The following is a 20225-nucleotide window of genomic DNA, read 5'->3' as shown; positions in this document are numbered from 1 at the left end:
TTTATAGTCTTTTTTTTTTTTTGGTTTATTGCTCATAATCTTTATCATAGTGGTTTATCTAACTAATCATGACCGCAAAGACGGAAGAAAATTTTATGTTGGTAGGAACATTATAATCTGTCATACACTCATAGACCACGTGGTTGTTTTAACTTTTAATCAAATAAGTGCGTAAAATTTAATTATAAGGAAAAAATGAATAGGAAAAAGAGTGAAATATGAGAGATGATGGTTTAAATTACATAATCATTAAGCAAAAAAATCACTCATTGAAATAAATAGAAAATTTTGATTTAATGAAATAAGTCATTTTTCATCTATTGATGCTCTTCATCCCTCACAAAACATCTTCTCGTCTATTATTCCTCATCCCTTCCTATATATTTCTTTTCCTAACTAATTAAAGCACTTCATTTATCCAAAAAAAGTTAGACTATGCTTGACCGTATGGTTTGGGAAGGGATTAGGGTAGGATGAAATGAGATTTGAAATCCCAAGGATATTAATATCCTAATCAAGTGTTTGGAGAATACCAAGATTATATTTAAGTTAAATGACAAATATGTCCATAGATAATTATTTTTTTTACAATTTTCCTACATAATTACCCAAATAAAATGAAGTCAAAAAATAAAAATAATTATATTTATTTTTAAAATAAAAATGTTTCTGAAGTTATTAGAAAAAAAGGAGAGAGAGTCGAACATGGATGGTGTGGTGATTGTATGACTAATGGCTACCACTGCACCGAAGAGGTCGCTGGCACACTTAGGGGTCGCCAGCAACCACACCTTTGCTGTGGCGGACAACGTTGGGCCACCACCGCTGGGAATTTGGGGGAAAAAAAAGGCAGAGGGAAGAGAGGGAGGAGATCGAGGTAGTGGTGGCCCTAAGCTAGCCACCACCACCACGCCAGTCGAGGTCGCCGAAGAACACAAAGGGTATTGGCGACCTCGATTGAGGCGGTGGTAGCCGGTATTGAGCAGGGATGGAGTTAGGATTTTTAGTCAGTAGGGCCAACATAATTTTATAATTAATGTAATGGGTTTAAGGATGTCCAAGGGGGGCAATTGCACCTCTCATGTCTACGTCCCTCCGTCAATGGTGTCAGGGCAACCATAGCTCCCATCTCCTCTCTCTCCTCCCGTCTACTATTTCTTTTTGTTATTTTTATTAATTCCATGTGGTAGTGGCCCAACTTCAGCCACCACCGCCCAGGCGAGGTCGCTAGCAACCCTTGAGGACACCGCAAGACCATGCATAGGTGGCAGTGGTCGGTGTTGGGTCACTACTGTTGCCCTCTACGTTACCCCATTGCTACAACTATTGAATGGCACATTTTGTAAATTTGAAGACATACTAAGGGTATTCTCATCCTTTCACTTAAATTTAAATCCTAATATGGCTTTATTCCACTCCTTAATAGTATAATTTTCTTTATACTTTATTCCACCTTATCCCAAACCCAAATCTAATACTAATATCTCAAATATAAGATAAAGATTTTTCAAAATCCTATCCCACCTCATACGGAGGGAATAGGTTCGCCGATTGGCTGGTCACAAAATGGTTAATGGAGGGTGGGGTGGGATGGGGAGGGGAGGAGAGGGATGGGTAGGGAATATAATACCCCGTTTGCTATGACCAAACCGAAGTGAAAAATGAGGGGATGGGAGGGTCTTATGGTCAATTTGCATGTATATGAAGTGGGAATTACAAAAAAAAAAAATGGATTAAGTCAGCTCTCCGTTAACGACACGTGTTCTGTTTGTCTACTACGTAAGAAAAAGAACGTTAACTTTCACGAACAAATGAAGACATAAAAGATGTGCAACGTAAGTCTTAATTTGTTTTTAAGTTGATGCTAGATTTAAGAAAACTTTAAAACGTGTAAAGTTGGTAAAAAAAGAAATCTTGATTCAAGAATAAACATTAAATGTTCCATAAAAAAACCTGCTAATTATTGAATAAGTATTAAAAATAATTTTAAAATAATTATTTCAATAAATTAAAAAATCGCTCCATAAGTATCATATGAAATTAATAATTGTTAATTCTTTTTTTGCTAAATAAACATCATCACATCATCTAAGAGTCAATACAAGGGTAACTCTCAAACATACAAAGCGTAGCAAAATTTGATCTAATGCCAAGTTGACATAGGTTGTGAGCTTGAGAGTTTGATGAACGGGGAACCCCAGTACAACGCGATTCCGCAAAATATGAGAGAAGATGTCTAATTTCTAGAACAACATTCTTAGGGTATGTTTATTTTTTTAAAAAATTTCCAACTCAACTCCACTTATTTTCAATTCAACAACACAATCATTACTTAAATTTTTTTAATCATTTAATTCAATTTTTAATATTAAATTCTCTCAATTATTCATTATTTTTTCACAATTCAACAACACAATCATTACTTAATCATTACTTTCTCTCAACTATTCATTATTTTTTCATACTTTTTCTCATAATTCAATAATACAATCATTACAAACCAATTAAAACCAAACCAAAACTCAACTCAACTCTAAATCCAAACGCACTCTTAATATCCCAAGGACTTAATATAGTTGTTAATTTTTGTTTCACATATCACGCAACGCGCGAGTTTACGCCTAGTCAATTATACGATTATAAAAGTTGCAACGTGAGAGTGAAAGCAAAGCACCACGTAAGCCCATTATAAAATCTTCAGCTCCACATTAATGGACTTTTCAAATTTCAGTTAAATGAACTTTTGTTATATTTTATTAGTATTATATTTTACGAATATTAGATATTTATCCATATTATTTGCATGTACTGATATATAAGATTATTTTAAAAATATAAAATTCTCTCGATGATTGCATATAACTCCTCAGATTATGTGATACCTTTCGAGTAAACGGGAGGAATGTCTTATTTTCGCCGTAAATATATATAATGATCGGAATAAATTACTGGTGAAATATGGTTATGTTACTATTTAAAACGTGCTGAGGCCAAGATATTAAGCCGCTACCAACTAATGTGAACTTCTCTAATCCTGATGCAAGATTATCTCCTAACCACGTCTCAAAAATATCTTATAAGCTCAACAATATACTGCACATAATACTGCAAAGCTGGACTGGTTAAGATTCAGTTCTACAAGTGGTGGACACTCTATCATTTTCTTGGATGTACATGGTGTTTGTATACATTGTTCCTTATCCATGTCCCCATGTCTTTATTCTATTATTCTAAATTAAGGGTCTATTTATTTGTAGAAGGGAGGATACTTAACCAAACAGTAGGATTATATACGGTCATCTGCAAATTGAATGGTAGTTTCACATTGTAATCTAAGCATTACAGTTATATGTACAATACTCTATAAAATCACTTGACATGACCATGTATTTCAACTTGTTATCTAATTTACTATGAAATTGGCTATTGGCCGACAATTCTATTATCCTTATTAAGGGTCTTTAGAATTGTTAGGTAATTTATTTTACTTGGTAAAAAAGTTCGCATATTTTCTTTCATACCCATGTCCCCATGTCTTTATTTTTCTATTATCCTAATTAAAGGTGTCTATATTGGTTGAAAGCACGATAATTCAGCTAAGTTGTAGCCTTTTGTACAGTCATTTGACAACGGAACTTACGCTGTCATTTACAACTCACAAAAGCCTTTTGTACAGTTGTCTATGATATGAGGTGGACTGACTATGTATTTGACATGTGTAGCTAATTAATAATGAAATTTACAAGCGGTCCACATATCATAGTAACAAACTACAATTGTTATTTAGGTGGGACATGTTTAGTTTTTTTTTTTTCACCCAACACAGTCAATTTTTTCTTTTATTTGAGCTAACATACTAACTTGGAGAAGACTAGCTCCTCTGGAAGGACCACCCATTCCCACGGCAGAGGCCTGAGATTGATTCTGGCCATAAGAATCTTTTTTCCAAGTTTTCTAATTCAGATACATGTCCCTAGTTTTTCATTTTTCACCTAATCCCCTCAGCATTTCGTTTTATTTTCAATATTTTCGAAAATATTCTCCAATGTTCTTTATGTTATTCTAATATCAGATTATATCATACAAATATTTCCATTTCTACATTGAAAACGGGTACTTGAATTTTTGAAGATGTGTGCCATGTCATAAAAATTTCTAATCTATTTATTTTTAACTTAACAAACTTATTTGTATAATTTTAAAAGAAAATTAAACTTGAATGGGAAATGTGGAAGAAAATCTTTGTTCTACAAAAATTTATGGACAACCAATTACGCAAAATTTCGTTATTATAAAATATTAAGAATCAAATGATATATTATTTTAAAATTTTTAATTATAATAAATATTAAAAATATCTTTTGATAAGTTGACAATTTATCATTTTATATCAGTAATATTATTGTTCCAATTTATTTTCTTCCACTTACGCATTTATTATTATCTATAAATATATTTTCGACATATACCATTTCATATAAAGAAAATCAACTAGTCCAATAAATCCTCCTACTAAAGGGTAAAACTCTCATTTGAACTAAGTTATCACCCATTAAGCATTTGTTATCTCGAAATGAAGTAATCGGCGATAATGGGAGTTCAACAATTGACAAATAAGCCGATTACAACTATGTTATCGCTTATTACACATTAGTTATCACTAAGTGATATAAATAGTGATAACCACTGTTCAAGGGGTGATAAACGGGAAAATTTGAACTAAGTTATCACCTATTATGCATCGATTATCATTGAATAAGTAAATAGTGATAACGAGAGTTCATCATGTGATAACTAGGTCAATTTGAACTAAGTTAACACATATTACAAATTAGTTATCTCAAAATTATGTAAATACTGATAACAACTATTCAACTTGTGATAAATTCGCCAGTTCGAACTCAGTTATCACCTATTATGCACCGATTATCATTGATAAATTAAATAGTGCTAACAAGAGTTCATCAGGTGATAACTATGCCAATCTAAACTAAGTTATCACATATTATAAATTACTTATCTCAAAATTATATAAATAGTGATAACAATTGTTCAACTTGTGATAAATGGGCCAATTTGAACTAAGTTATCACGTATTATGCACCAGTTGACATTGAATAAGTAAATAGTGATAACGAGAGTTCATCATGTAATAAATAGGCCAATTTGAACTAAGTTATCACATATTACAAATTAGTTATCTCAAAATTATTAAATTGTGATAATTGCTGTTTAACTTGTGATAAAATGGGTTAATTTGAACTAAGTTATCACCTATCATGCATTAGTTATCATTGAATAAGTAAATAATGATAACAGGAGTTCATCAGGTCATAATTAGGCCAATTTGAACTAAGTTATCACATATTACAAATTAGTTATCTCAAAATTATTAAATTGTGATAATTGATGTTTAACTTGTGATAAAATGGGTTAATTTGAACTACGTTATCACCTATCATGCATTAGTTATCATTGAATAAGTAAATAATGATAACAGGAGTTCATCAGGTCATAATTAGGCCAATTTGAACTAAGTTATCACATATTACAAATTAATTATCTCAAAATTATGTAAGTAGTGATAACAACTGTTTAACTTTTGATAAATGGGCCAATTTGAACTAAGTTATCACCTATTATGTACTAGTTATCATTGAATAAGTAAATAGTGATAATGGAAGTTCATCAGGTAATAACTAGGCCAATTTGAAGCAAGTCATCACATATTACAAATTAGTTATCTTAAAATTATGTAAATTGTGATAACTGATGTTCAACTTGTGATAAATGGGCTAATTTGATCTAAGTTATCACCTATTATGCATTGGTTATCATTGAACAAGCAAAATAATAATAACGAGAGTTCATTAAGTGATAACTAGACTAATTTGACCTAAGTTATCACATATTATAAATTAGTTATTTCAAAATGGGCAAATTACCCCACATATCCCATGGTTTCACCTTTATTTTAAATCTATCGTGTACTTTTAAAATGATCAAAAATATCTCATGGTTTACATTTTTTTCCAAATCTATCCCGCCATTATATCTCCGTCAACATTTAACGGTCTTGCATTGTGGCCCTTTTGTCCAGGATAGATTTGAGAAAAAAAAATTAAAACTATAGGATAGATTTGAGAAAAAATTAAAACCATGGGATAAATTTGGAGCCTACTTACGTTTCATTAACGGAAAATATAATGCCGGGATGGATTTGGAAAAAAATGTAAACCATGGGATATTTTAGATCATTTTACAAGTATAGAATATATTTGTAAGAAAGATGAAACCATGTGACATATGGGGTTAAAAATTATGTAAATGGTAATAGCAATTGTTCAACTGATGATAAATGGGTAAATTTGAACGAAATTATAACTTATTATTCACTGATTATCATTGATAAAGTAAATAATGATAACAAGAGTTCATCATGTGATAACTAGGCCAATTTGAACTATGTTATCATATATTACAAATTAGTTATCTCACAATTATGTGAATCGTGATAACAGATGTTCAACTTGTGATAAATGGACTAATTTGAATTAAGTTATCACCTATTATTCTTCGATTATCATTAAATAAGCAAATAGTGATAATGGGAGTTTATCAGGTGATAACTAGGCCAATTTGTACTAAGTTATCACACATTTCAAATTAGTTATCTCGAAATGATATAAATTGTGAAAACAGATGTTTAACTTGTGAAATGGGCTAATTTGAATTAAGTTATCACCTATTATGAATCGGTTATCATCCAATAAGTAAATAGTGATAACGGGAGTTCATCAAGTGATAACTAGGCCAATTTGACCTAAGTTATCACATATTTCAAATTAGTTATCTCAATTTATGTAATTGTTTAACTGGTGATCAATGGGCAAATTTGAACTGAATTATCCCCAATCATTTATTGACTATCATCGATACAATAAATAGTGGTTCATCAGGTGATAACTAGGTCAATTTAAGTTATCTCATCTTACAAATAAGTTATTTCTAAATTATGTAAATAAATTATCTAATTGATGTTATCCCCGAACATGAATTTTTGTCATAAAACTAGTTTACAATGTCATTAATATGCCAATTTACACTAAGTTATCATATTCCCAACTTCCGTTGTTGTAGAAGATGTAGTCTTATTATACCACATTTGGAACAAGTGATAAATTTCAATTTGTACAAAATTATCACTTATTCTACTGAATATATGACATAGATCAAATTTTATAATAATCTATATTTTGTAATTGTTATTTCAATTCGGTACGACTTTTTTGTAATATCTAAATAAATTTTATTTCTATTCATTTCCAATTTTTATTTTCTTTTTAAAATTTTATTTGATTATTTTTTAAAAATAAATCTGCAATTTTTTCATTCATTATTTGCTTTTATATAAAAACTAAATAAAAAAAAGTTGATTTACCAGTTGACCGGTTAGAACCGGTCAACCGGTAAAGGGACACCTGGCGGAACGGAACAGCCACCGGACCCCCAGACTTTTCCCTTTGATCAATCCATCCAGAAACTTCCCTCTCTGATCCCCTTCCCTCCATTTAAGCAAGCAGCTTCAGTTTAGGGTTGAGGTATCATCCTTCTGATCGGAAAATCTCCCCCGATTCCTCCGCCACTCCACAGCCGGAAATCGCTTCTGTTTGGTGAGCGAGCCTGCTGATTTTCTGCTTTCCTAACCAATTTGGCCGCCCGAATGGGCCGATCGTTTAGGTTTTGCTTAGCATGTGCTTGGGTAGAACTCTGCGTTTTTCTCTTGATGCAGTTTGGCTCACCTATGCTTGATAGTGACGGTTCGCATTGAATTGCTTTCCTTCTCCTTTTACAGTGAATTTTATATGTTTTCTCTGTATCTTAGGATTGTTTGTTCTCCATCATCTTTGCGTTTCTGACTTAGTTGACATTGATCGCCTTTGGTTTCCATCACTTTTGCCGGCATACAACTTGTTGAAGCTAACAATTTGTCGATCATCTAGTTTTGTCAAAAATATTTGCCAATTTATTATCAGTTTAGTTTTTTTCAAAATATTTGCTGAACTGTTCATACTGTCCTGATTACATGTGCTCTGTTATGTTTACTTGGATCCCATTAGGTTACTAATTATGGTCCTTGGAGGTTGTAAGAATAAATCATTCGATCCAATTCGTTTAGATCATGAAGTTCAATTCGACCTGTTGGCTTTTCTTCTTCTTCTTCTTTTTTTTTGGGTGGGGGGGATAAGTAATTTGAATTGACATTGATATGGAAATAGAGTATGTATTCATGATGCTAGCCTCATATGACAGCGGATAAGATGGTAGTTTGATTATAATGATTATAAGACTACTATATGTTAATATTTTGAACCCACTAGCCACCACTACGTGTTACATGAGGGCGTGTGGCTTGTCTATATCATGATAATCGCAACGTCTGGGACTTTCTTTTGATGGTAAAGATGTAAATTTGATTATAGGATACTGGCTGAGACATTCTTTTCCCAACATGTGCAACTCAAATTCTGTGTCTGGAATAACGCGATCTAGTTGACTGGACATACCATGAACATGAGTAGTGGTTCCAACTTAGTTAGATTGGTTCTATCTGAACTCTTATTGAGGAGAGCTGTTGCTAAGCTCAGATATATTATCTTGAGACACAGTTGGGTACTTTTATGCTGTATGGAGAGTTGTCAGTATGCATTGTATCTACCTAGATGCATCTCAGTTTAGCTCCATTGACTTGGTTTAGAATTAGACGGGTCAAACACCTTTACAAGTTTATATCTGGTTCCTACTGACTGTAGTTAAGAGAGATCGCTTTCTACATCTATACAAAGTTTTTTCCTTTTCTTTCTTTTGATGATTTTGGTTTATGATATTTATGCTATCCCTATTCTTTGTGTGCTTGGAGTCCTACTGAACTTGTTAGTCAGCATTGTTTTAGAGTCTTTGGAGAGCGTTGACTGCATGTTTCTGCTATCTGTTAATGAAGTTGTGGTGGATGTCTTGTTCATGACTTTTACTGTTTTTTCCAGGGGTATTCCACAAGATGCAGGGCAACAGAGGTGGTCGAGATCCATTCATGGATTTTGGTGGTCCTTTTGGTGGTCCTTTTGGCAGCCCTTTTGGCGGCTTTGGTGGTCAGAGGAGTCTAATTTCTAGTTTCTTTGGTGGAAGAGATCCATTTGATGACCCTTTCTTTACACAGCCATTTGGTGGCATGTTTGGATCAAGCTTCTTAGGTTCTATGCCAAGAAGTCCTTTCATGGACTTGCATCCTGGTGGATTTATTGAGCATAATCCTCCACAGCAAAAGAGGTCAAGGGGCCCTATTATTGAAGAATTGAACTCGGATGATGAGCAAGAAGCAGAACGGGAGAGAAAAGGAAACCCCAGGAAGCATGCTAGGTCCACTGATGGCCTTCAGCTTGAGGGTCGACGTGAGGAAGATGAAGGTGCAGTGCCAACTTTTCTCTTCTACGTTAACATACTTTTCTTATGATATATATATATCTCTATATATATATGTATATATATATATTCAATTAAAGGAAATGCGATCTCTTTTCCTTTCTCATGGCAGGGAGATCGAGGAGTCATGTTCAGTCTTGGGATGGGCACATAAACAGGCACATTCAGGGGACTTCTCAACCACAAGGTCATAGTTATACTTTTCAAAGCTCCACTGTGACATATGGTGGTGCCAATGGTGCTTATTATACCTCATCTACAACAAGGAGGACGGGAAGTGATGGGGTAAGTGTAGATAGAATCTTGGATCAAGATGGGGTCTTCTGGCCCCAGAAAGACCGTACTTTTGCAAGTTGCCACTGTTACTCATGTGCTCTGTTGTGATGTAGGTGTCATTTGAAGAGAGTAAAGAGGCTGACAGCTCTACATTGGAAGCAGCTCATAGGGTTTCACGTGGACTTAACAATAGGGTATGCGCTTAACATTCAAGTGATCATCTTTCTTTTCATCTCATTAAACAAATATTAGTCCAGATGTATGTGCATACAGTGTGTACCTAGTGAAGGAATTTTCGCGTTCCTTCTTTCAGGGCCATTCTGTGATGAGGAAACTTAAGTCAGATGGTAGGGTAGATGCAATGGAGACCCTGCACAATCTTAATCAAGGTATGTGGATGCTTAACATCCTTGATAATGATCATCATAATGTTTACAGAATTAATAAGTGAGTTTTGGTTAATCTCTCTAGATGATCTGGTGGGATTTGAGGAAGCTTGGAAAGGAAATGCCAGAAAGCATCTTCCTGGCTGGACTGATCATTCTAACAGCTACAATGGTCACGGTATGTATTGTTTCCCCAGCTCCCACACGGGTTTCTATTTCCCTCTGCGTTATATGGCCTTTGTTTTTAATTTTGGCTTATGCCAATTTCATTTTCAGGAGGCAGCAGCAGTAGGGGAGCTTGGGCCCTTCCATCAACAGACCGTGCAGCTCCAAAGGTTGCTCAGCAGACTATTGAGGGTGCTAAGCCACCTTTCAAACAGGCCTCTGGTAAGGTGAAGCCAGAAACCAGCAGAAAGGGCGGTCGATCTCAAGGGAAAACTAGAGGCCAGTAGAGGATAAGAGTCCTCGCTTGTATAACCTTTATTCTAAATTCTCACTGTAGCGCACATGTTGAAGGCTCGCCACATATTGTGTTGTCTTTTATAGGACTTAAGTTTGATGTCTGCGGGAAATATATTTCCGTTGTTAAATGGGATATTGGGATCTTGAATGAGCCGTAGATGGCGTTCAGAAGCACAGAGTTGGTTGTCCTTTAAGAGGGATGGAAGTGGCGTAGTAGAGCAATGTAGCAATCAAATTGTTGTAATGGCAAATAATATATGATCTTATTGATCGGGTGATGAAGCTAGGTGAATTTCAGTATATAGGAGAAATTACTGATTTTGCATGCAATAAAATTTTAGAAATACTTTAATGAATCAGTATCCTTTTGGGAACATGAGAACGTAGAAATTAGTAAGGATTTATGAATGCATAATGATCGAATTATAAAAAAAGGCCAGTTAGCCAACCCGAATAAGATTACTGGGAAGTTGCTTTGGTTTTACGAAGGATTTGCAAAATTCTGTTGCGAGAGCAATTGCATATGATATATGTCTCTGGGAGGGGGAGGATTTGGGAATAAACGAATTGGTATTACCACATGAGTAATGCATGATATCTTTTATGAGTAATCTGGGCTCCTCTTTCTTTTTCTTTTTAAGTATATTTGGACTTAATCGGGGTGGGCATTCCTGCCGGCAGCCCCATCCTGAACTAGATCTCTCGAGATATCTTGGGTCAGGGTTGGGGCACCTTGCCGGCAACACCACCCTTGGTCGATGGGTGAAGTCCGGTTGACGAGCTTGGTGGAGGGTGGGGTTGCCAGCAGGGTGCCTCTACCCGTAATACAGCTGAAATTTAATTTAAAAATTGAATTTCGAAGATCGATGACAAATATCTTGAGGTCATTCTGATTTACTCGAAAATATGTTTAAAAGAAACAAAGTGAGGAAGATGGAGAAGGAGACAGAGAGCTAGGATGATTGACGAGTTGCCGGAACGAGCTTCCGATCACAGTGAGCTATGGGCAGAGAGGATAAAGTGGTTTTTTAGTTTCTTAGTTACATTTTATATTTTAAAATTAAAGAATATACATTTTATTTTAAAGTTTGCGCTAGTCAGGTGTGGGTTGAAATATCATTTGCCCCGTCAACAAGTGGTGACAATATTAGAGGGGCAAATAACGGAACAAATTCAAATGTTTTGTATCAAATTGTTACGAAAAATTCTTTCTGTATCAAAGTGTTATATTCGTACAAATCTTTTGTATCGCTGGAGTAATTAACCCTAAATAATAAATGTCAGTGACCAGTGACCACAAGTGACAGAATAATGGCCGCCCGCCCGAATGAATAATTTCTGGTCCCAACGGTCAGTGTTCTGCCTCTTCAGAGACAGTTAGGCACTTGCTAAGGTTTGCTCCTTCCTTCCCTTTTATTCATATCCCCTTCCTCCCCCCTGCTCCCCCACAGAAGAAATGCAAACTAACAACAATGGATTCTCTCTTTGCGTCTTTGTCTTTGTCTTCCACCCTGTCCTCTTCTCCCTCTCCCTCTCCCTCTCCCTCTCCCTCTCCCTCTCCGACTCCCCGGACGCTCCCGCCCTCTTGGCCTTCAAGTCGTCTCTCGGCGGCTCTGCCAATCCAGGTCACAGCCCGCTTTCCAGCTGGGATAACTCCTCGGGCCCCTGCCTCGGCTCTTGGCTCGGAGTAACCTGCGATCCATCCACTCGCCGGGTCACCCGTCTCTTCCTCGAGAACCTTGGCCTCGCTGGCGATCTCCATCCTCTGGGATGGCTCACTGAGCTCCGAATCCTCAGCCTCAAGATCAACCGCTTCTCGTCCTTTCCCATCGACCTTTCGTTATGGCCTAACCTCAAGCAGCTCCACCTCTCCCACAATGAGTTTTCCGGGGAGTTCCCGCATGGGATAGGCCGCCTTCGACGTCTACGGCGCGTGAACCTCTCGCACAACAACTTCTCCGGCAAGATTCCACTCAGGGAGTTATCCCGGCTGCCCCGTCTGCTGACTCTGCGCCTCGAGCATAACTCGTTTGTAGGAGCTCTCAGCCCGGCCAACCTGTCCACTTCGATCTCTGATTTCAATGTCTCGGACAACCAGCTCACTGGTGAAATCCCCGCGTGGCTGTCCCGCTTCCCGGCGACGGCTTATGCTGGCAACAAAGACCTCTGCGGGAAGCCCATGCCATGCAACTGCTCGCACCACAAAGAAATTACTCAACCGGAAGAAAAGCCATCCGCTGTTTCTGCCCCCAAAATGCGCCATTCCAGAGACCGTACGAAGCTGCTAGCATTCATAGCAGTTGATGCAGCTGCAGTGCTCGGAGCAATCATGACCATCACCTGGTGCTGTTGCAAGAATCGCCGAAACAGCGGCTCAGCCAGCAAGGGAGGGCCTGGTGTGGCTTGGGGGATCCTTGATCGGGCCCTATGGGATCGCTCTGCCATTAGCATAAAAAATTCGGACTGCCAGGGAGAGATGGTGGCATTCGAAGGGTGCAGGGGTTTCCATCAAGTGGAGGACCTGCTGCAGGCATCGGCGGAGCTGCTGGGAAAGGGAAATGTCGGAACCACCTACAAGGTGGTGGTGGAGGGCAGCAAAGGTGCTGCCGGAGGAACAGTGTTGGTGGTGAAGAGGGTGAAGCTGGGACGGTGGCAGGGGGCGAGGCGAAGGAGGGAGATCAACAATCGGTTGAAGATTATCGGCAAGCTAAGGCACCCGAATTTGGTGAGCCTCAGGGCATGCTGTCACTCCATGGAAGAGCTGCTTCTGGTCTATGATTATCTTCCCAATGGGAGCTTGTACTCTCTGTTACATGGTACTATTTTTATCTTACGATTGTCCATGTTCGTGTTCAAGTTTTACATGCCTGGCGTCCCAATGTTCTTTCTCGAGTTTTATACTTGAATAAGCATCAGTTAGTTTGTGGTCTTGGTGAGCAATTCCCGAGCTGACAATCTTGTGTTTTCGTTGCAGAGAACCGAGGACCAGGGAGAATTCCTGTCGATTGGAGTACGAGGATGAAGCTAGCTTCTGATATAGCAAGAGGCCTCGCTTTCCTCCACCAACACAGCAAGGCCAAGCTCTTCCACGGCCACCTCACAACCTCGAACATCGTCATTGATCACTCAGGAAATGCCCTCATCTCCGATGTGGGGCTCGCCCTCCTCTTCCCAGCTCAACCATCAAATGATCCGAACCAGGCCCCAGAACTCAACCCGAAGGGCCACATTGGTGAAAGCAACTTTTATCCTAAGTACACTCAGCATTTCGATGTCTCTAGCTTCGGGGTCGTCCTCCTGGAGATCTTGACAGGGAAAGCAGCCATGGGGGAGGGAGAGACGAGCCTAGTAAATTGGGTCAGCCAAGTCTCTGAGAGACGAGGATCAGGCAAGGACGTGTTTGATTTTGAAGTGTTTCTGTCAGGGGAGAGAGAGGTGGTGGAGGCAGAGATGGCAGCCGTTCTGCAGGTAGCCCAGCTGTGCCTGACCTCGGCCCCTGGGGACCGCCCTAAGATGGGAACCATCTATAGAATGATCAAAGATATAAAAGAAAATGGAGGAAGTGAAGGCCTTGCTAATAACGCTTTGGATGGTCTTTCCTCGGATTCGTCCCCGGCTATTTCAGAGAGTGCTTCCTGATTGATTCTGAGCTATGAGCTTATCGTGGAATGGAGTTAGTTCATGATCCTATAGCTGATGTGCAATCCTCATTCTATGTTATAGATTATTCATGTGTATAGCCAGAAGGTGAGGCAATGTTTAGTATTTTGTATGACTCCTAGCTTCGACAATATTTATGCTCTTTATATGAAAAAAATAATGGATTAACTTCATGTTCTCTGCAAACATTCAATCACAGCTCAGTCACGATGAGTTGGGTCGAACTCTTTGCTTCTTTTAGCACTTAAGTGGTAAAACTGAATCCCCGTGGAAAGCGGAATGAATATCCAAGATTTACATACCTTGGATTCAAAACATCAGGACCGAAACGAATGTTCTAGTGCATTCGATTCACAGGATTCTGTGGTTTGCAGAATCAGAAATCACATCTTCTCATTCTCCCGAAGGAAAGCTGATCAATATTTTGCATACCAAGGGCCCTGCATCGTAGCCCAGACCACTATCAGCATTTTGATAACAATTTCCAGACCATTAGGGATCGAATAAAATTTGTGGATATCTGTCCCTTCACAGGAACTAATTGACAACATTTAATACTCCTGGGATTCGATTCACGGTCGGACTATGGCCCGGGCAAACCATGAACTCATTTCCACTTTGAAGAGAATAATCACAAACAATTCCTCATCATTACATTGCCTATCCTAGCAAAGGCCAGCTCAGAACAGCTGTGTTGCAGCTGTATGATAAAAATAAAATCTTAATCAACCATGACTCCTGCGTTCAAGCGTAAGGCTGCGAGGTCATGTTTGGTAAGACAGAACCAAAATAGAATCGAAGTGCTATATGAAATGGAGTGGGTCCTGTTTGAAGTTCCATTCGCGGCATCTCCATCTCCTTGTACAAAGGTTGTGGACCACACTCTCTGCCTACAATCTCTTCTCCCTGTAAATGGAACGATAAATAACTGATCCCGATGGGTTTGGTTCCTTGCGGAAAGTGACTCCAAGAAAATGCTCATTCCGGAAAACAGCAACTGAAATTGCATTTTCGACTACTCAACTGACTGAAAAATGTGCTGAAATGTAAGGCAAAGGCTGCATTATGCAATGAAAAACCACGTTGATTGGATTATGGAATCAAATGAAACAGATCCGAACCGCAGTTTGATCCTAAACAGAACAAAATCCAAACTCTCATAAGGGCATAACTGATGAGATAAAAGTTAAATCAACAAGAAGAAGATAGAACATAAACTTGAAGAATACTTCCCAGTACGAATGGAAACTATCACTATCAAATGTCTACCTCCATTTATCCGGAACAAGACTGAAGTTCATCAAATTATATAGACATGAATATAAACCGAAATACCGGGCCGCCTGTTAACTCTCTCCATTGCAGTAACCTCACCGGCATTTTCGGGTGACGAGGCTGAAGGAAACCGAAACGACTGACCCTCCAACTCCAAGCAATAATGAAAATGTTTTGAAGCCATCACCCTCAGAAATCAATGCATCAATATCACCACAAGAGAGACCTTGATATCGAAAAATCTGGGACGAAGATCCACCCTTGAGGGATTTCACCCGTAAGTGTTCACGGCTTCCCAGACAAGATTCCTCGGGACAGGGCTGGTCAGGTCACGAGCCTGAAGGGCGGCGGTCCTAAGGGTCGAGACAGTCATGGCATTGGCCTTCCAGAAAGACTCGCTGTTGTAGGGCAAGTTATGCTTCTTGCAGAGCTCCTGCACCAAGGGGGAAACCTTCCTGAGTTGGCAACGAGGAAGTCGAGGGAAGAGGTGGTGCGCGACCTGGAACTGGAGCCCACCATGGAACCAGTCCATCCATGGCGAGCATTTGATATCAAGGGTCCCTTGTGTCTGCTTCTCGAACCAGTCGTTACCGCTGGGTGGCCCCACGTAGACGCTCGACGAGAAGTGGTTGAGGCAGAACTGGACGTGCTGGATCCCTGTGATGACGAAGCTCGCGACCACGAACATGACCCTCTCCCACCAATTGGGTAGGCAGGAAACAAGCATCGGGTACCAAATCCAGAACATGAGGATGCCTAGGATCTCCTGGCCCCGGTACGGCACCCGCCTCTTCGATAGAAGCAGTATGAAGGACTGAGCCCAAAGGTTGATCCTTGCGAAGCACATCACGGGGTAGAACGTCCAGTGCTGGTGGCTGACCAGGAATCGGGTGACAGGGTCGAAGTTCATCTTGCGCTCGTAGAAGTAGGAGGTCAGGGAGCCGAAGAACTTGGAGGAGACGGCGAAGAAGGGCATGTGCTGGAGGTCGGGATCGAACTCGAGGCTGTTGCAGGCAATGTGGTGGGCATTGTGGTTCCACTTCCACCATGCAATGCTGATCCCAGTGAGGCAATTCCCGGTGAGGACCTGCGCGAATCGGTTAATCCTCGGGTTGCTAATAATACGGTAGTGGCCGGAGTCGTGCCCGATCCACCCGGACTGGATCCACAGGAATCCCATCGCCCCGCCGCAGAGCAGGTGCACCCACCAGGTGTCGGACCGGAGCACCCCGACCACGCTGGACACGAACAGCACTGCCATGAAGAGGAGGGTGACGAAGGTGACGTGGCCCTTCCTGTCGAAGAGACCCATCTTGGTGAACTCGTAGACGAGCTTGCGGTAGTCCTTGGAGGCGTCGCAGACGGAGTAGTCGCGGAGGTAGTAGCCGGTGAAGAAGGGGTCGAGGTGGCGCCAGGCGGTGGCGGGGTGGTAGGCGACGAAGGCGTCGGTGACGTCCTGGCCGGCGAGGCTGTGGAGGGGGGATGCGCCGCCGGGGTGGGATTTGGCCCAGTGGGTGACGTCGTAGACCTTGCCCTGAATCGAGATCCAGAGATCTTCGGGCTTGCTGTGGCCCGACAGCTCCTGAAGGGAGATGAGCTTTCTTGACTCCATGGATCTGGGGATTGATGGAGAAGGAGAATCACTCTCTCTCTCTCTCTCTATCTCTCTCTCTCTCTACCTCACTATCCTTATCTCACTACATATATATATATGTGTGTGTGTGCGTGTAAAATATGAAATGAGATATTTTGAGGGTAGGGGTAGGGAGAGAAGCGGTTTTTGGTGAGAGAGGATTTGTGAGTCGGGTGATTTCATCTACCCTTCTTATTATCCCTCTTTCACTCACTGACTGGTTCAGGCTGTCGCCATTATTGAAGGTTTCTTTAAGGAGCAAAGCAAAGATTGATTGAGACTTTATATAATCTTTTTTCCACCTCTGAGAAGTTAACCGGTTTTCCTTTCACGGATCTGTGGGAGGCAGAGAGAGAGAGAGAGAGAGAGGAGATGAGATGAAGGGAGGAGATGGGAATGGACGGAGGATGGGAGTGCGAAGTGAGAGAGGAGAGCGCCGCAGGAAAAACAAAAAAAACAAAAAGGGTTCAAATCTCTTCCTTTCTTTTTTGTTTTTTTACCCGAATTTCTTTTTATTCACCAAAAAGAAAAAAAGACCAATTACTTTTTTCCTCCCTTTTTTTTATGTAATTAAAAAAAGGAACCGATTAGATTGTTGAGGCGAGACTTTGGGGGCTGAGATGGAGGAGCCAATTGTTAATGTTTTTTTTTCTTTTCTTTTTCTTTCATGACAATTATATGGCAATAAACCCTTGGGGCATGTTTGGTTGAAATAATAAGGAACGAAATACTTATTCCGTACGAAATACTCATTTTAATGTTTGGTTCATTGAAATGCAAAATAGCTATTCCGATTCGAAATAGGAATCTGGCTTTCATAGGGAATAGGTGTGTCTGCCTTGAATGTCCAGAATAACTATTGTCCATTTGGAAAAAGGTGTGAAAACCCGAAAATGCTATCAAGTTTCTTCACTTATTACAATCTCATGCCATCCACTTCTCATGCTTCTCTCGACTGTTCAACAGAGCAAACCCAAAGCTAGAAGTGCTCGATCCCTCCTCTGGTTTCGATTCCTCCTTCGACGTCTCGAAGCTCACTCTTCACCCTCATTCCCCGCTTAAAGCTCGTTCCCCTTACTCTGCCGAAGTTCGAAGCTCGCTCTCTACCCCATTCTCCATTCTAATTAGGTTTGTCTCGCTACTACCCTTGAATCCTAAAATCGTCGAAGCCTTCGCAAACCGGAGACACCGTCGAGGGTGGAGTCGCCTCTTTCACTTTGATCGAATTGCCAGCGGCCGGCCATTCGATTGGGGCAGAGAAGAGGTTCTCTCAAGTGGCTCCAAAGAGGAAGACGCCGCCGGGGGATCGGGTAGAGGTGGAGGAGACAGGTCGATAGGCTGGGGCTAGGGAGTAGGAGGTCAACCTTGACCCTGTTTGCGAACGATTTGGGCGGCGAGGGAGCCATATATTGCTCGTCTTCTTCAATAGTGCATTTTTTATTCTATTTAATATAATATTTTAACATATTTAAAAAGATGAGTATTTATGTCTTTTTATCTTGTTTACATTGTATTCTTGGTTTTCACAATTTTTTTATTCCGTCCAACCAAATAAAATAAATTTCATCATAATTTTTATTCTATTCCCTGTCATTTATAATCCATATCCATTCTATTTTCTATCAATTTCATTCCAGCGAACCAAACACAGCCTTGGTAAAAGAAATGGCTATAAGGAGTGAGATTTAATGCAATAACACTCGTCTTTCATTTAAAACCAATAGATTTAATTCACTCACTTTAATAGAATTTCTATATTTTTTTTCCATTTCTCTTATTTATTACCAAATTATGCATCTCCTTTTTTCATGTGCACTTGAGTGGATAAATTACACTGATGATACAAAACAGTTTACTAAATATAACGCTATGGTACAAAATTAATTTTTCGCTACGATTTGGTACAAAATCTTTCAAAGTTATAATAATGTGCATTCGATCCATTGAACAGTGACGCCGTTAATTTTTTCTTAAGTGACATCCTACGTGTATTTTACACATTCGATATGGCCAAATAATATTATAAAATATTGTTTTTAAAAATTTTAATTGAAATAAATAAATAAATAAGAAATTACAATAGAAAATCTTTTATCCCTCCTCCTTTCTCCTCTCACCTGCCCCCTCTTTCTCCCCTCTTTCTCTGCCAGTGCCGGGGTAGTCGTTGAAGCCCTCCCCTCTCCTTCGGCCATATCGTCGCCGGAGCCTTCACTCTCCTCTTCTCCCGTTTCCATCTTTTTTTTTTTTAATCTCGACTGTCTGTGCTACCCGATCTCCCTTTTCCATCTTTCATTCTAAATAGCCTCTTCAACACCATCGCAACCACCCCTTCCATAGCAATTGAGACCTTTTCGACTGCGTCATTGAAATCGGTTTCTTTCAAGATGATTTTTTTTTCTTCTATCTCGAAAAAAGGTGAATTACTCTAGTGGTTAAAATGATGGGGATTTGTTGGTTTTCAGTGTAAGAGTAGCCACGAACAGGGAGAGAGTGTGAGCCGAGAGAGACAAATGAGAGAGAGAGAGAGCGGAGGAAAGAGAGACATATTCGAGAGTGATAGAGAGTTTTGAAGAGATTTTATTTTATTTTATTTTAAATAGTTTTATGCATTTTTTTTTGTATTTTGTATTTAAATTTTTTATATTTTATATCTTCATTAATGATATAGCGTGCTATAATTGGCTACACGTGATAAAAGTGATATTTAATATATACCATGTCAGCAATAGCTGACAGAGTGAATGAAAGTTGACGTAATGCACCATATTAAAACAATTTTGAAAATCGGTGTACCAACTTGTAGCAAAAAATTCTTTTTGTATCATAGTGTTACATTTAACAAACTTTTTGTACCACTTGAGTAATTTACCCGCACTCGAGTATACAAGAATCCAATAAGCTTGACTAATCCAATTCAAGTGGGGTCAACTCACCAAGGAACAAAACTCTCTTAGTTTAGATTTTATTTGAATCCGAATCCTTATTCAATGAAAATAAACGTCAAACCACTTGAATCAATTCCCATTCGTAAATCATGCATCTCCATTATAGTT

General features: G+C 39.3%; 3 protein-coding genes across 3 annotated transcripts; 2 read left to right on the top strand and 1 right to left on the bottom strand.

Moving 5' to 3' along the window:
* The first annotated feature begins 7518 nt into the window (after positions 1-7518).
* On the top strand, positions 7519-10904 carry LOC116192626. Its single transcript, XM_031521222.1, has 7 exons — positions 7519-7673; positions 9045-9464; positions 9593-9765; positions 9870-9950; positions 10070-10145; positions 10228-10320; positions 10419-10904. Exons 2-7 carry the CDS (start codon positions 9059-9061, stop codon positions 10592-10594), a joined length of 1005 nt encoding a protein of 334 aa, XP_031377082.1. The 5' UTR covers positions 7519-7673; positions 9045-9058; the 3' UTR covers positions 10595-10904.
* A 1019-nt stretch (positions 10905-11923) lies between these two features.
* LOC116210463 (probable leucine-rich repeat receptor-like protein kinase At1g68400) lies at positions 11924-14441 on the top strand. The gene is made up of 2 exons (XM_031544342.1): positions 11924-13420; positions 13579-14441. Exons 1-2 carry the CDS (start codon positions 12061-12063, stop codon positions 14241-14243), a joined length of 2025 nt encoding a protein of 674 aa, XP_031400202.1. The 5' UTR covers positions 11924-12060; the 3' UTR covers positions 14244-14441.
* An 886-nt stretch (positions 14442-15327) lies between these two features.
* LOC116210472 (acyl-lipid (9-3)-desaturase-like) lies at positions 15328-17395 on the bottom strand. Its single transcript, XM_031544352.1, has one exon. The coding sequence runs from the start codon at positions 17149-17151 to the stop codon at positions 15811-15813; it is 1341 nt and encodes a 446-aa protein (XP_031400212.1). The 5' UTR covers positions 17152-17395; the 3' UTR covers positions 15328-15810.
* Between the last annotated feature and the right edge of the window lie 2830 nt (positions 17396-20225).

Source organism: Punica granatum, chromosome 1 (genome assembly GCF_007655135.1).
Source record: "Punica granatum isolate Tunisia-2019 chromosome 1, ASM765513v2, whole genome shotgun sequence".
Classification (NCBI taxonomy): Eukaryota; Viridiplantae; Streptophyta; class Magnoliopsida; order Myrtales; family Lythraceae; genus Punica; species Punica granatum.
The sequence above is the reverse complement of the archived record's forward strand: the minus strand, read 5'-3'. Positions and strand labels throughout refer to the sequence as shown.

What these genes read in the sequence shown, in the direction of transcription:
- LOC116210463 (XM_031544342.1), top strand. Translation starts at nt 12,061, where the DNA reads ATGCAAACTAACAACAATGGATTCTCTCTTTGCGTCTTTGTCTTTGTC. An exon ending in CTTGTACTCTCTGTTACATG is followed by an intron (nt 13,421 to 13,578) that starts GTACTATTTTTA and finishes TTTTCGTTGCAG; the next exon opens with AGAACCGAGGACCAGGGAGA.
- LOC116192626 (XM_031521222.1), top strand. Translation starts at nt 9,059, where the DNA reads ATGCAGGGCAACAGAGGTGGTCGAGATCCATTCATGGATTTTGGTGGT. An exon ending in CACGTGGACTTAACAATAGG is followed by an intron (nt 9,951 to 10,069) that starts GTATGCGCTTAA and finishes TCCTTCTTTCAG; the next exon opens with GGCCATTCTGTGATGAGGAA. An exon ending in CCTGCACAATCTTAATCAAG is followed by an intron (nt 10,146 to 10,227) that starts GTATGTGGATGC and finishes TAATCTCTCTAG; the next exon opens with ATGATCTGGTGGGATTTGAG.
- LOC116210472 (XM_031544352.1), bottom strand. Translation starts at nt 17,151, where the DNA reads ATGGAGTCAAGAAAGCTCATCTCCCTTCAGGAGCTGTCGGGCCACAGC.